This window comes from Suncus etruscus, chromosome 16 (assembly GCF_024139225.1).
Source record: "Suncus etruscus isolate mSunEtr1 chromosome 16, mSunEtr1.pri.cur, whole genome shotgun sequence".
In the NCBI taxonomy this organism is placed as follows: domain Eukaryota; kingdom Metazoa; phylum Chordata; class Mammalia; order Eulipotyphla; family Soricidae; genus Suncus; species Suncus etruscus.
Window position 1 is genome coordinate 21664382 of NC_064863.1, and position 17181 is coordinate 21681562.

A 17181-nucleotide genomic window follows, 5' to 3' on the forward strand; every position below is an offset into this window, starting at 1 on the left:
ATTTTGCATGTGTTATTCAAAATATGTCTTTCTAAGAAAAGCTTATCTGTTAATAAAATTAATTCCTTTCAAGTAGAGGTCAAATATTGCACATAGCATGAATCCACTAAGAATATCAATGAAAATGGCAGTGAGCATGTACACTTTTATTCAGAAGCAATCCCTCCTTTTAGAAGGCACAAGAATGTCTGTGTAGAATAGTCTCACTCATCTATGGGTTTTAAGAAAAATAAAAGACATTATTGTAATAGTGCCCAGAGAAGAGGGCCGAAAGGACCGGCTCACGATATTGAAGCTCACCACAAAGAGAGATAACTACCATGAGTGAGAAAAGTAAAACGCCTGTCTCAAATACAGGCAGGGAGTGGAGGAGGAGAAAAATGGGGAATTGGTGGTGGTAATGTTGCACAGGTGAAGAGGGGTATTATTTTTATAACTGAAACATAACTACAATCATGGTATTTAAACATATTATTAAAAAAAAAAAGAAGAAGAAAGTCTGTGTAGCAGCACTTTGGGGAAAGCAGAACTTTCTTCCTGTTTTATGTTCACCCATGGTGATGTCTTTGGATCATTTATTTTATAATTATACAACGGGAATTTTTGTCTAGAAATAATCCCTTCTCATTGCCAGAGATATTTTTCGGGGGGAGGGTCGGATAGGGCAGGAGGGAAGAGTCAGGGCCAAAAAAGGGATGTGTTCAAGATTCCTGGTTCTATGGTCAGGAATCACTCCTGGTGGCCTCAGTGGAAGATTTGTGGTGCCAGAGATTGAACCTAGGTTGGCTGCACTTAAGGCACTTACTTTGCCCATTATCAAAGCACACATTTTCCACATTGGGTCTGTGAGTATGATCCATGAGCTACAATAAGGATCAAGATGTGCATTAGTGCCAAGTTAAGCACTAAGCTTAAGAGGCTACAACTCTGACCTGCCCATGCCTAACCCTTAGGCTCATCAGTATCCACAGCAAATTGCAAGAGTATATGGCCTATGCCCACTCTTCCCTGATAAACTGGCCTGGGGTGATAACTCTGGGCCTTCTTGGAATGGTGGCAGGAAGATTTCCCTTGCTTCCCAAAGGCATAGCAGTCCACAACCACATCTGACACTCTCCACAGAAAGGGCCCATTCCACCACTTAACCTTACAAAACTTTCAAGTCACCAAATTTGTTTCAGATCTATAAATACTGGGCACCTCATAATTTGTAGTAGTGTCAGGCCAGTAGTATCACAGGAAATTTGATGGGAAAGCTATTTAGTAATCTACCAAGCTCACTGAGCCTAACCAGTAAAAGAAGACTTAACTAGCACCAACCACAGCCCAGTCAACTCTTAGACCATGAATAGTAACACTCTGGAGAGCTATAATAATTATTACAAATAATCTTTAGTTACCTAAGTTTTGATAATTCCATTTGCCTTTGTGTTGAAATAGACGATATGAAGTAAATTTGTGCAGCAAGGGGATGAGTTAAAGTGGTGGGTAAGAAACTGAGAACACCAATGAAGGGAAGGTCAGATTGTTGGCGGAATTGCTGTTTGAATAGTTAATGCTTGACACAGCTGTATTATGAACAACTTGGTAAATCACAGTGTTATATTCAAAAAGAAAAAAGAGTCTATGGCCTAGATAAGGGTCCACCTGGTCAATGAACCTAAAATACAAGGCCTGTTTCTGGCACACACTTTTAGGAGAAATTAAAATCCATCCAGGATCAGCACTTCCATCTGCATATCCCCTTCCTCCCCACTGGGAAAGGCCATGAATGCAGAGATGCAGGACTAGCATATAGCCAGGGCACACAGAACACACAGGAAAGCATCACTGGCACAAGTCACAGGTGTTGGCCCTCCCAAAGTGGTCCCCAGGAGCATCATGTTTCACACCTGCTCCCCTTGTACCTGATCTCCTTGCAGCGTGTGCTGGTCCAGAGGTGTCTTGGTGGCGATGTTGCTGTAATAGGCATAGGACAGCTCCCAATCCAAGGGGTAGTCATCCACTCCCTGATAGTGTTTGTACCCCAGATTCATTGAAGACAGCCTCTCGCTGCCCTGGCCTCCAACCAAACTGTACAACATGCCCTGTGAGAAAGAGATTGACAATGTGTTCAGGAGGACAGAACCGGTAGACATCTGGCTTGGTCCCTCTCTCCAGCCCTAGTCATCTGAGAAACAGGCCAAGTGCTCCTTTAAAAGAGGCTGAGAAGAGTCCACTGTTTTCCGTTTTTTGTTTTTTTTTTTTTTTTTGATGACTAAAAAATTCCAATCTCTACATCCTTAGTATCTAGCAGCAGAAAATTCTATGACTTTTGAGCTTTTGTCAGTGAAAATGGTCTTCCCTTGGCCTCTCTTACAACATCTTAGCAACTATACTCTCAGTTCTAAAGACCCCCTGGTGTGACTCAGCTATCGTGCTTTGGATCCCAGTCACCAGATGTCCAATGTTGGTTGAGGTTTGAAAAATGAGCTGAGAAGTCATTTGCTTATGGCCAATCAGCCACCAGGTGGAGGTGATCATACTAGAATCTTCTACACCAGGGGTCTCAAACTCACGGCCCTCGGGCCTTTTGCGGCCCTCCGTACAACATTTTGTGGCCCTGCCCTAGAGGAATCTTTTTTTGTTTTTTTTTGTTTTGTTTTGTTTTAGTTGTTTGGGTCACACCCCCCAATGTTCAAGGCTTACTACTGACTTTGAACTCAAGGATCACCCCGACTTTGCTTCCTGTGGCCTCCAGGTAAATTGAGTTTGAGACCACTCTACCCCATAAAATTGCCCAGTGGGTGTAGTCAACAATCCCTAAACTCATATAAGTGAGAGGTGAACACAAAAGAGCCCCCCAAAAGAAGAGTACCCCCAGAACAACTGCATGTAGACTGAACCTAGTCAATAACAAAACATACAATTCCAGGGCCAGAGTTAACATAGTACGGTGGGTACAATGCTTGCCTTACACATAGCCAACCTGGGTTTAATCCCCAGCATCCCATATAGCCCCCCAAGCACTACCAGAAATCTGAACCCTGAGCAAAGAGCTTTGCGCACAGACAAGAGGAGCCCCAAAACAATAACAAAACAAAACAAGACATACAACCCCAAGTGCAAATCTGGAAATGATAAGTTTCAGAAACCAAGTAGTTGCTACAATAAAAATTTGGAGTGAAAAAAAAATTAAATTTGGTGGTTAGAAGGACAATATTTCATTGAGCTTCTTTTTTTTTTTTTTAATTTTTTTGTTTGGTTGGTTTTGGGTTCACACCCGGCAGCTCTCAGGGACTACTCTCAGAAATCACTTCTGGCAGGCTCAGGGGACTATATGAGATACCGGAATTCAAGCCACCATCCTTCTACATGCAAGACAAATACCCTACTCCCATGCTATCTCTCCAGCCCCTTCTTTGAGCCTCTGATGACTTCACTGTTGCTAAAGGTGAAAAGGAATAATGGTCCCAAGGTTAGGGCAGTGACGAGAATTGAGTGGTGAGAGGCAGTTGCTTGTGAAAGATCGGGGTTCTGGTAACCCCTATTTAATCTGTTCTTTCGTACTCTAATCACAACCCGGTGCCTGTATCTGAAAATAAAGCCCCTTTATTGGCCAATGAACATGGAAAATCCTGCATTTCATTTCACTCAGCTCTGGGGCCCTTTTTCTGAAGAGTAAAGATGTTCGAGAATCCCAAGGCAGCAAGGACGTGTCTGCTGTGTCTGAAGTGGAAGAACATTCCCCAACCTCACTGCACAGAGGATCAATGCTCCCAGAGCCCAGAAAATACGCTACCTGCAACCGGTCCCGAGGCACATTTAATCCAGTTTCATAGAAGACAGAGAGGTAGTAAGAGGCTTTGTGGTAGCCACAACAGCTGGAATCCATCAATGAAGGGATGACAGAGCTAATTTGGTGGAGACCATCGATATGGGAGAGTCTCTTTACAGCCTTCTCGAATATTCGCCCACCGACTTCGAGCACAGATTCTCCTGGGTTCCTCGGCACTGTAAATAACACAGTTCACAGCACTCGCGGTTAATTATCATGGGATGGGATCGACAGGGCCTTTGGAAGAGGAAGGGAAAGCCAATTAAAGCACCTGAGTTATTAATATGGTTGGACTTGCAGTGCCTGGAAATAGACCACCTTCCGGGGAGGTAAATTAAGCCCTTGGGGGAAGCCACACTGTCATTCTAGAAATAGCTTTTTCTTTGCATTAAATGACAACCCAGCATCCTGGAGAGATGGTGTGTGTGTGTGTGTGTGTGTGTGTGTGTGTGTGTGTGTGTGTGTGTGTGTGTGTGTGTGTGTGTGTGTGTGTGAGACTCTGCTTCTATCATCCACAGAGCACCTCGAGAGAGTGATTTCCTCGAGGTAACTCACCACGGAATCAGGACCACCAGAACTTCCAGATTGTGGTTCAATTTCTCTAGGACTCTCGAAGGAAGAAAGTGCTTTTTTAAATCTCAGACACAATTCTGAGGCGCTGCTGTAGAGTAAAGCCAAAAGGAATTGGATCTGAAACGCTTTCCCATCATTTCTCTGCCTCTATTTTCTTCCTGGTTCCTAAATACAGTAAGTGCTTTGATTGAAGACTTGCAAGTATATCAAGGTTGATGTCTTAGAGCGAATAAGTGGTACAAATGCAGCCAAAGATGGGACTGGAACTAAAATTAGCAGCCTTATGTTTTTCGAAGGAGGGGATGGAAGGCTGGAGAAGTAAACCAACTGGTTTCCCTTACAGAAATGGGGGTCAGCCAAGCCAGCATTTCAAGCTAACCTTGCAGTTCAAAGTCAGAGTTGCTTGTCTCCCTCCTGATGAATGGGCAAGCAGCTATAATGAGACCTTATCAGTGGGAGTAGAGACTTCTCTATCCAACCACTTCCAGCTATTCCTTGCTTCTAGTCCTCCCTGTTCAACTGAGAAATGCTTAAGCTCAAACTAGCAACATATCCCACTTTGTTATGTAAGTGGTATCTGTACTATTCATTTTCTTTTATGCTTCAGCCAGTGAACTGGAATTCAGCGCCCGGGATATCAATGCAATCCTTGCTGGGAAATAGTATTCGTCATCCTAGAAGACCACATAAGATGGCACAGATACTATTTCTGCTTTAAGCAGCTATGATTGGCATCTTGCAGACTAACATCTTCTCTTCCCTAAAAGCCACCCAACATTTGTGACTGTCTTCATTTCATCTAAAATTAAAAAGTCACTACCGGCTCTAATAGCACTCCCCAGGGGATGGACTGAGACAACAGGAGAAAACCTCAAATGGGAAGATGCGAGATGCAATTCAGTGTAATAGCCTGGCAGAGAATCCAAGGAAACGCAGGGACCAGTGGGACCCAGAGATGAAGCCAGCCAAACAGGGGTTGTGAACAGCGCCAGCCTGTCCAGGCGCATGCTGACTGGCCTGAGAAGGGCCTTGTCTTCCACTCTCCGAGCTGCGGAAGCTGCCACCCTCAGCCGCCACCCTGCTCCAAGGCAGCCTCATCTCCTGGATCCTATAACACCTCACCCTGGCTTTCTCAGGGTTTCTGAGAAGCAGTAGGGGTCTCCTGTTACCCCTATAATCCCAGGAAGCCAGGGCTGAAAAAGTCAGCTAAACAAGTAAACTGTGGCCTTCTCACGTGTCAAAACCTTTGGAAACAGAGCTGGGAGGGTGTTGTTCTCACACACACACACACACACACACACACACACACACCCCTCCTGAGCCTGCCTGGCATTAATTCCTGAGCATACTCCAGAGCCAGGAGTAAGCCCTGAGCATTGCTGGGTGTGACCCAACCCCCCGTCCCCCAATCTGGAAACAGCCAAACTGGTAACAACAATTTGTTGTAGTGAGAAAGGAACCCTCATCTTCTGGTGGTGAGAATGTCCCCTGTTTGGGCCTCTATAGAAAGCAATATGGAGAGCTCCCAAAATTAGGAAGAGAACTCCCATATGACCCAGCAGGACCACTGCTTGTTATCTGCCCCCTAAACATAAAAATATTGATTAGAAATTATATGTGCATACCCATGTTCACTGCAGCACTTAGTACAAAAGCCAAGATGCAAGGACAAAACCCAAATGCCTAAGTGTGAATGAAAGGATGAAGAAGGCATGGCACACCTGCCCAATGGAAGACAATGCAGCTCTAAGTAAGACCAAGATCACTATTTGCCGCAACCTGAATGAAACTAGAGGATTTCATGCTGAGTAAATTAAGTCCAAAGGAAAGGGATAAATACACAATAATCCCACTCCTCATATGTGAGATCTGAAGCAAGGTAGCAACAAGGGGCAAAAATCAATACAAGAAGGAAGAGACTGATCCATAATAACTGAGTTGAGGGTAGGGAAGAGTATTGGGGACTTGGAATAGGGATGTGGATACATTGGTGGTAAGTGTGGTCTTGGGATGAAGTGCATGAGACTCCATCATTGGCCATATTAAATCACACAAATGCAATCAATAAAATTTTAAGAAAGTGAAATGAAATAAAAATCCAACCAAAAACTTTCTTTCTGAATTGCCTGTTGGTTGTGATTTAGGGGCCACATCCAGCAGATCTCTGGGAGCTAATATCCTGTACAGTGCTTGAGGCATCTCTTGGGGATACTCAGAGAAACCAATGTTGGGGATTGAACCTTGGGCGTCATGCATACAAGGCACTCAAACCTTGGCAACATTTCTCCTGCATACTTGGGGAGGTGGGGGTGGGAGAGACTGTGTGTGTGTGTGTGTGTGAAGAGATCCAATCCAGTTCCTGACAAATGTAAAGCAAGTCTCTGTTGCCGAGCCACAGCAGACACTGTAACATAGGGGGAAAAAAATCCAGCAATGCAGATTGGAATCAAATAAAAACAGAAGCACCTGGCTTTGAAAGTCAAGGTGATGATTATTCAAAGCTAGATGTGTAAGCTTTGAGGCTTATACATGCATGGACAGAAATTCCTCTCCACACCTACCTGTATAGACACATACACATTTCCCTCCCTGATGGCTCCTAGAGATTCTGACCCTCAACTCTTTGTCAATTGAGCCCTATTTATACGTCTCTTTCCTCTCTTTCCGGGGCTATCATGCACTCATTCTTACTAAAACTTCCATAGACTCACTCCCCTCTCCAACAGTGTCCCCTTTCCCAACCAGCACTCTATTTTCAGACTCTCTTGGGTTGCTTCCAGGACATTTGCTAGAACCAACAGTGCAGTCAGCCATGGCCTTGAACATTTCCCTCTTCTCTCTTGGGCTCCAGCTGATTTAACACCCTTTCCCACCAAGGAGTCTGAGAAGCTCATTTGGGAGTTCCCCTTTGCATAGGTACAAGAATTCCACATCCCAGCCAACTCTGGGGCAGGACCAGCGTCAGGTCTGCCAAATTCATATACTCGCTAATAACTCCCAGTGAGTTGCCAAAAAAAAAACAAAACAAAACACCAGGGGACTATTTATTCGTGTATTTGCTTATAGACTGCCACAAAAGCTCAGTGGCCCTGGGTGAACACTCAGAGCGAAGCCAAATCAACATTTTGCTAAGGATTTCTCTCCACCTCATCTGCTCTATCAAACATCCAGGGGAAGAGGAGGAATTTTAACTGAGTACCCCAGAAACAGACTAGATGGGCTTAGAGGAGACAAGAGACTCCAAAGCAAATAAAGCTCCAAATGAAACACTTGCCCTGATGACCTCTGGCACCAAACCCCAGAAATCATTAGCAAGGAGGCCCAGGGAGCAAAGATTGCTGGAAAAGAAGACAGCGAGTTGCCTTCACAAACAAAACTCCAATCCTCAGCACAAAAACATCTTCTCACATGGAAAGTAAACAGGTTGAAAGGTTCTATTCTTCCCTTTCCATATTAAAATTCTTAACTCCCTCCCAACGTTACCCATTTGTGTGTGTTTTTTTCCTACTGCCAAAGAATCTCAACAATTTTCTGCACTAGTGAATATAATAAAAAAAATAATAATAATCAATCTAAAGCCACACTTTAAAGAATGTGCAATTTGGGTTGCACATCTTTCAAGTTCGAATTCCAACAAAGCCAGATGTTCTGACTATAGCTTGAAACTAGACCTCTTTCCCCAATTAATTGAAGGAAGGAAAGGGTTAACTTCAGCCTTCTGGTTCCGTGCCAGCATTTCCTCCTTGTTGATCTGTAACTAAAGACCATGCCTGGTTATGGAGATTAATGGCAGCATGAAAAACAAACAAAACTGAAGGAGCCATTTTCCTATTTTCTTTCTTTCCAAAAGGGAAGGAAACAAAAGGCCTTTTTCCCCAGGCAGAGGGCAGTGTTTTCTGCTTTTCTCTTTTCTCCATTCGACAGAGAGTATCAGAGGTCGCCATTGAGATGCCCCTGGTTGAGAGAGGCAAAAGAAAAAATAAAAAAGGCAGAAAATGAGAAGGTGGCCGACTGGTGTAGGGGTTCAACTCGGCGTCTGATTGAGAATTCAGAAGGAGAAAAGCAAACTCGTTCCTTGTGAGAGACATGGGGACATCAATAGGAAAGTCATTTTGACTTCCAAGCTTCCAGAAGGTGCAATGCATCCAAAGTAGAGATTTGAAAGGAGGGAGAGGGAAAGAGAAAATGTCACTTAACTGGAAAAGGAAAGATCTTCAGCAAGTTTCCAAGTTCGAAGAAAACCAGCAGTGTCCTCATCTGCATTCTGATCCTGCCAGCCCCCCTGGTTCTACAGACTTAAGGAGCTGCCTGCACATTTTTCTCAAACTAACTGTACCTTTCTGCCGTGCCAATTTTTCTGATTTGATATCTACCATCTTCCTTCCTTCTTTCCTTCCTTCCTTTCCTTCCCTCCCTCCTTCCTTCCCTCCTTCCTTTCCTCCTTGCTTCCTTCCTTCCCTCTTTCCTTCCTTCCTTGCTTCCTTCCCTCCTCTCTCCCTTTCTCCCTCCCTCCCTTCCTTTCCTCCTTGCTTCCTTCCCTCCTTCCTTCCTTCCCTCCTTGCTTCCTTCCCTCCTTGCTTCCTTCCCTCCTCCCTTCCTTCCCTCCTTCCTTCCCTCCTTGCTTCCTTCCCTCTTCCCTCTCTCCCTCCCTCCCTCCCTCCCTCCCTTCCTTCCTTCCTTCCTTCCTTCCTTCCTTCCTTCCTTCCTTCCTTCCTCCCTCCCTTCCTTCCTTCCTCCCTCCCTTCCTTCCTTTCTCCCTCCCTCCCTCCCTTCCTTCCTTTCTCCCTCCCTCCCTTCCTTCCTTTCTCCCTCCCTCCCTTCCTTCCTTTCTCCCTCCCAATCTCCCTCCCTCCCTCCCTCCCTTCCTTCCTCCTTTCCTTCCTTCTTTCCCTGCTTCATTCCTTCCTTCCTCTTTTTTCATTCCTCCCCTCCCTCCCTGCTTCTTATAGAACTATGATCACTTATTCTCTTAGGCAGGGAAATCATAGCTCATTCTTTGTTTTCTTCTAAGTGCCTCTGTGTAGATTTTAAGACAATAATACATACTTTTTTAAATAAGAAGAACAATAAAGATAGTGGCATCTTAATGAACAACAATGAAAAAAAAAGCTCTTAAGCACAGGGCGCTCAGGCATTAGGGTGCATGGCGGCATTTCTAGTATTTCCATGCCTCATTTAAGAGTCTCCAGAGAAGGAGCTGGAGAGATAGCATGGAGGGTAAGGTGTGTTTACATTTCATGCAGAAGGTCATCTGTTCGAATCCCCGCGTCCCATATGGTCCCCATGCCTGCCAGGAGCGATTTCTGAGCATAAAGACAGGAGTAACCCCTGAGCAATGCCGGGTGTGACCCAAAAACCAAAAACCAAAACAAAAACCAAAACAAAAAAAAAACAAAAACAAAAAGAGTCTCTAGAGAAACACGGTGGCTGTAGGCAAAAGGAGTTTAGACCCGCCAGCAGCACTCCCCAGCCAGTGGGCTCCTGGCTGGCACAGGCTATGGAGATATGGGGTACTGGGAGGGGCTCAGCCTGGAGCAGGCGTCCTGTGGCTGCTCTGGAGCCAGATGGTGTCCACCCTGGGAGGTGAGCCCAGCTGGAGCCCTGGCTGCATCTCCAGAACATTGTCTCTGGCATGTGGGCACAGCGTCAGGTCCCAGAAGCTAGAGATGCCCAGTGCAGGATAGATGAAAATGGAGGCGGGGAAGAAAGAGTGCAGTCTGGGTGCATGCCTGGTGGACTCTCACCTGTCCTGTCCTTCTATTCCCCTCTACTCTTCTGACCCCTGCATGTACCCCACACCCAAGCCTGTGTGGCCACCCCCTATTTTCCAGAACCAGGTCTCTGGCCTCTACCCCTTTTTGGCCCAGCCTGTCGAGACACCCTTCTCCAGAGGGAGGTCAGAGGCACATTCAAAGGCATCCTGAATGCCTGTTGTCTTTGCACCAGAAAGGTGGGATGGAGGGACAGAAGAATGGAAGCAGTGTCTGGCCCATCTCTTATGAACTGAAAGGCCAACACACTGTGAGCCAACACTCCTGGCACCAGCTAAAAAGCCCAAATGCTAATCGGCCATCTCTCTGCTTGGCAGCAGCCCTATTCTTAGGGAATTGGAGGTTCCCTCAGAAACGACCTGGGGGCTATCAGAATACACCCTTCATATATATTCTGGGTTGGGGATCTCATATCAGATTCCACCCAGAGCCCAGACAGAGTGCACACCCCCAAGCAGTGCAGATTATTAAACCAGGGCCTAGCTGGGAGCATCAGACACAGCAGCAGTTCCCAAATGAAGGGTGTGTGTTCTGCCACATCTCCCCATCCTAGAGCTGCCCCTTCATGCACCCTTAGCCCCCAACATGCCCTACTCTTGCATTTCAAGGCAGATTGGCTCTGGGAAGCAGGCCCAGGCCCTGCCCTAGAGGGGTGCCACCAGCAGAGGAGAAGCAGCAGCTGCCATTCACTCTAGTGCCCAGCTCTCAATAGTCTGTATAAGCCTCTCATCTGTGGCACTTGGCAGAGAGTGTCAGGAGGGGATGCCCTGGATTCTCAGGATGGGCTTCCCAAAGCCACTTGAGTTTGTACAAAGCCTTGAGGGACTCCCATCTACCACACCACCCAGAGTTCAGACCTTCCAAAGCAAGGTGCAGGAGGAGGCATTTCAAGGATTCTCAGGCCACCAGTGTTTTGAAGATGTTTCCAGGGAAGGGGGGTGTGCATGTCCTGGCAGCCCTAAGACACAGAATATCATGTGCCAGGAGGCAGCAGGCAGAATCCTGCCTCTTTCAGGGCACACAAAGGCCATGAAAATGAACACAAAATAAGAAGAGGCCCACAAAGGATACAGGGCCCATCCTTCCCCATGGCCAGCCTAGTGCTGACCCTGAACTTGTGAACCAGATTCTAGTTCCTTCTGTGAGTCATCAAGAGTTGTCTGTAAGTTATTTTGGGGGCCATTGTGAGCACCTTAAATGACAACCCTAACCCTAACTCCTCTGGTGCATATCCAGGTAGTCATGTACTGGAGCTCTTTTAAGAAAAACAAGGGAGCAGAAGAGACAAGATAGGATTCACTTGCCTTGCACGTGGTCAACCTGGGTTCAATCCCCTACACCCCATATTATCTCCTGAGCAGCACTACAAGTGATCCTTGTGAGTGCAGAGAGAGAAGGAAGCCCAGAGCATAGGTGAATGTGCCCTCCCGAAACACCCACCACCAACAAAATAGTAAACAAATAGCAAACCTAAATCAAATCAAACAAAATGTTTTCCAACATCTTCCCCCCAAAAATGGGTTTTGGGGGTTAAAAAGATAGTACAGTGTGTAGAGTGCTTGCCTGGCATGTTACCAATTTGGGTTTAATTCCTGAAATAGCTTATGGTCCCCAGAGCACTGCCAGAAGTGAGTCTAGGCATGTCTCAAAACAAAAGAGAAAGAGAGAGAAGAGAAGAAAAGAAGAGAAGAGAAAAAGAAAGAAAAAGTAGATCCTATTTCTATTTCTAAAGACTTCTAAGTTTTGCTATGGAATGAGACTAGCAGAGGGAGACAGTCAACCCTCAGACAGGGACTATCACAAAAAAACCCACAAAACTGCAGGCATGAGCATGGCAGAAGATGGGCCATATGATTTGAGGAAGATTATGTGTGAGCTGGGACTCAGGGCCACTCAGGACAGGACAGCTGAGTGGTGTGTTCTTAAAGAACAGTGTAGGAATGTGCTGTGCAGGACTCGAGACAGAGGTGTCCATTCTGGCTACTTGTCATCAGCACTCGGGCTCTGTGGGGAATGGGAAACAAGCAGGATACATCCATTTCTTGCACCTCAACCACCCTGCAAATGAGTAACAGGGATACAGAGAGGATGTCATACCTGTAAGACAGGGCAGAGAGTGACAACTGCCATCCCTCATCTCCATGTGACATGGTTCTGCCCACAATGCTCTTTCTGGATTTTAGGTCACTTTAATTCCTGCAAAACCAGACTTTACCCAGTATATATGTATATATATCACAAGAAATAAATTACCCCTCACGCTCAGGAGGATGGATATTCTCACAGAAAATAAGAGCCAGAAAAGAAGCAGTGTTGGCAAGGTGGTGGTGAGACAGAAATGCAGGGGTGCCATTGGTGGGAATGTGAACTGGTTGTTGCTGGGGAAAGCAATATGGCAGCTCCTCAAAAACCCAAAAACAGAATTACCACATGATGCAACAGAAATAGCCCTCAGAGACTATCTCCTAAAGAGCAAAAGCTGAGTCTCAAAGAGATATTTGCATCTGTTCATAGCACCACTGCTCATAGTGGCGAGGAAGAAGAAGAAGAAGAAGAAGAAGAAGAAGAAGAAGAAGAAGAAGAAGAAGAAGAAGAAGAAGAAGAAGAAGAAGAAGAAGATGATGAAGGAGAAGAAGATGAAGGAGAAGGAGGAGGAGAAGGAGAAGGAGAAGAAGAAGAAGAAGAAGAAGAAGAAGAAGAAGAAGAAGAAGAAGAAGAAGAAGAAGAAGAAGAAGAAGAAGAAGAAGAAGAAGATGAAGGAGAAGAAGATGAAGGAGAAGGAGGAGGAGAAGGAGAAGGAGAAGAAGAAGAAGAAGAAGAAGAAGAAGAAGAAGAAGAAGAAGAAGAAGAAGAAGAAGAAGAAGAAAGAAGAAAGAAGAAGAAGGAGAAGGAGAAGGAATCTGTATGTTCATCAAGAGATGAATGGAATAACAGAAAGTGGTAGATGCCATGGTGTACAAGAGCACACATGAGCCGGAGAGATAGCATGGAGATAAGGCATTTGCCTTTCATGCAGAAGGACAGTGGTTCGAATCCTGCCATCCCATACGGTCCCCTGAGCCTGCCAGGAGTGATTTCTCAGCATAGAGCCAGGAGTAACCCCTGAGCGCTGCAGGGTGTGACCCAAAAACAAACAAACAAAAATCTATATAAGAGCACACATGAGTCACCATCTTGCTCCTCTCCTGTACATGTCTTTTATGTTTGTTTTTGTTTGCAGGGGCCATACCTAGTGGTACTCAGAGGTTACTCTGGGCTCTGTTATCAGAATCTCTCCTGGCAGGCTTGGGGAACCAAATGGACTACTGGGGTCAGCCACATGCAAGGCAAATGCTCTACCCACTACTCTATTGCTCTGGCCCCTCCTGTACTTTTCTTATCTTTATTTCCCTCTTGGTCTTTGCCTCACCCCCTCAATCCTAAGAGATGCTTTTTGTTTTATTTTGTTTTTGTTTGTTTGTTTGGGTGGGGGTAACACTCAGCCATGCTTGAGGTTACTCCTGGCTCTGCACTTAGGAATTATAGCTGGCAGTGCTTGATATACCATATGGGATGCCAGGTGTCAAACCCTGGTTGGTTGGGTACAAGACAAGTGTCTTTTCCATTGTACTATTGCTCTGGCCCTTACTCTGTATAGTTGATGTTGAAATTGTTCCAATTATACATGCAGAGAGTGAGGGAGAGAAACAACAGGATCTCTGGAGATGATAGGGTTTCTCTCTTCCTTAAGAGTTAACAGCAGACCTTCTGAAAGGACATCAGAAGGTCACTGTACAGCCACAAGAGAGATCCAGTTGCCTGACCAGGTCACAAGGGACAGATGCTTTCCTCCAAGGATTTATTAACCACTGATGACAGCTTGGATGGCCTTGAGTCAAAACTCCCTGCACTGCCCATGACCTTACGCTTTAGCATGACTTTCCAAACTAGTTCTCTATAAACCCCTATCCCCAATTGAGAGTGACACTCGGGCAGGAGGGCAAATATGAGTCAGCATCTTCTCAGGTAGCTAGCACTTGAATCAAACCCTTTTTTTCCTCACATCAACTCTTGTCTCTCAAATAATTGGCATTTGACTAGCAAGCACCGGAACTTGGTTCACAAAGCCAATGGTACCACAGTACCAATGGACCATTGAAAAGGACAAAAAGTCCAACACATACTCTCATGTGGATGAACCTGGGGAACTTGATGTACAGTTAATAAGCCAGAAACAAAAGACAATCACCAGCTTCCTAGGTCTGAGCTATGAGAGAACCTTCAGTTTCACAGAGACAGGCAGTAGAATAGAAGTTGCCAAGGCCTGAGAAGCAGCAAAGTGAGGAGATTCTTAAGAAGAACATCTAATAGCAAGATGAGAAAGTTCTGGAAATCAGAGGCATTGTACATGAACCTAACACCACAGGAGATTACATTTAAAAAATGATTACACAAGACCAATGTGATAGCACACAGGTAGGGCATTTGCCTTGCATGCAGTTGACCTGAGTTCAATCCCCAGTATTCCATATGGTCCCCTGAGCACCTTAGTAGTAATTACTGAACTCAGAGCCAGGAGTAAACCCTAAGCATTATCAGATGTGGCCCAAAAACCAAGCCAAACCAAACCAAACCAAACTAAAAAAAAAATTTGGTTACAGCCAGGAGAAGGAGGAGATGCTGAATGGTAGAAAAGTGTGATATATGAAACCCTATCAGCAATAGTATTAAATCATGATACAAAACACTAAAATGGAAAAAGAGAAAAAGTGCCTCTCATAAAAGAAGACTGATGTGTGGGAGGCAAATGGAGGTGGGAGTGGACATTAGTAGAGCTAGTGGCACTGGTGCAGGGATCAGTCTTGAAATAGTGCAATCCTGAAACCCAATCATGACGTTATTTAACTTTGTAGTAGCATGATGACTAAATTGAAAAAAGTGGTTAAGAGCCAGACAGATAGTGCAGGAATTAAGGCACTTACCTTGCCAGTAGTAAGTGTTCCTTGTTATTATATGCACATTGTAGATATGAGACTTAAAGTATATCTATAGGGGCTGGAGTTCCCTCCAATGCTTGACACCACAGATGGTCCCCTAAGCTCCACTAGGAATGATCAGTGAGCCTGAGCACTGAGCCAAGAATAATCACAGAGATCCATGATGTGGCTTCCACACCTCCCACACACACACCCAAAAAAAAGGTTAAGAGAGGGAACTATGATTCATATCTTATCATGAAAAGTCAAGAATAAATTAAAGGAATTTGTTTTGTTTGGGGGCAAACCCTGGAGTACTCAGGGCTTACTACTGGCTCTGCACTCAAGTTCACTCCTGGTGAGAGGCTCAGGGGACAATATAAGATGCTGGGGGCCAAACTTGGGTTGGCTCCGCATAAGGAAATAGAGGAGGCCCCTGTTCTTAAAAGAGTGAGGGTGTGAGGATGATGGTAGCTAGAGGAGGAATGGGGTAACAGAGGTGGTCAGCTGGAAGATGGTGATGGTGAGCAAGGGTGGGGTACCTCTGTGAAGAGTGAAGGATCTACCAAGTCCTAAAAACCAATGTGACCTCCCAACTCACACAAAAAGTGAGACTACATCTTTGGTGAGTTTCTGAAGACGCAGGAGAAGATAGGGATCCCTCTTGACCAGGCTCCTGAGCACATATAGGCAATCAGAGTTTGTGCTCTGCACTTGTGTTCACAGGTTCCTTGGAAGCAAACTACAGGCTGGAACTAGAGTAAACAACATTCTAGGGTCCCAAGACATGTGGAGCTAACTCTCCCTTCCAGAACCAACATCAGGCAGCCTGGAGGGGGCGGGCAGTGGTTCCTTGCAAAGAGGCTGTCAGGAGCCCCAAATTATAGGCTAGTGTCTCACGCTGCCTGATCTCTTTTAGTTTTCTTTTAAACTCTAAGATGGGGGGAGGAGTAACTCTACAAATAAATTCGTTTGTGAGACCCAGAAGGGCAGGATTGGACTGCCAGCTTCAGCTACACTCATGCTTGGTACAGCCCCACCTGGTTCCCTCCTGACTGGGCAGGGCCCCATGATTGATACCAAATCTCACTACATAATCATCACAGATTTGAGGTCAAAATTTTGCCCAAATGTAGGGTATGAGTTGTTATTCTCCTTTTAATAGGACCAATTTGGGGGGGTAGATTGGGCCATACCCAGTGATGCTCAGGGGTTACTTCTGCCTATGCACTCAGAAATCCCTCCTGGCTTGGGGACCATGTGAAATGCTGGGGGATTGAACAGCAGTCCAGCCTAAGCTAGCTTGGGCAAGGCTTACTCCTTTGTGCCACCGCTCCAGCCCCATAGACCAATTTTTAAAAACTCAAGTGCTACATCTATGCAGTGGTAATGATTATGTGGTGAAATCCAGCAGTCCTTAGTGGGTGGGTGGGTGACTGTCAGAGAAGTTGGGACACAAGTGGCTTCAGACATACTCTCACTTTCTTAGTTCCTCTAGCTGTTTCCCAGCAGCCAACAGTTGGCCCTAAGGGGTCTGTCCTTGTGGCAGATCTCAGATGTGAAAATGTGGGTGAAAATGTGATAATGAGGGTGTTTTTATCAAGGATACGAATCCAGGATGAGATACTCCTCAGTTGCAGAAAACAAGATGTAGAATCCATGTAAATGTCCAACCACTTCTAGCATGAGAGTCTTGGAGGAAGTCATCATGTTAGCTGTCATGTCATCATGTTACATTTCTTTCTTTTTGGGGGGTTTGTTTTATTTGTTTTGTTTGGTGGCTACATCTGGAGGTGCTCAGGGGTTAGTCCTGGCTATGCTCTGAGAAATTACACCTGGCAAGCTCAGGGGACCATATGGAATGCCAGTGATCAAGCCTCAGTTAGCTGTGTGCAAGGCAAACCCCTACCTATTCTGGCCCACAACCATGCTTTTTTTCTATAGGAGACAGGGAAGCTACTCATTTCAGGGTAGGGGAGATAGTGCCAGAGGCTGCAGTGCTTGTTTGGTAGGCATAAGGTCCCTGGCACAGCACAGCTTCCTGAGCAAAAGATGTGAACTGATG

General features: G+C 45.5%; 1 protein-coding gene across 1 annotated transcript in view; it reads right to left on the reverse strand.

Moving 5' to 3' along the window:
* The window catches only part of SEL1L3 (SEL1L family member 3), a 126467-nt gene that overhangs the window by 55387 nt on the left and 53899 nt on the right, over positions 1–17181 (reverse strand). The window contains 2 exon segments of the mRNA XM_049790005.1: positions 1908–2087; positions 3782–3993. Of these exon segments, the coding sequence (XP_049645962.1) occupies positions 1908–2087; positions 3782–3993 (392 nt within the window).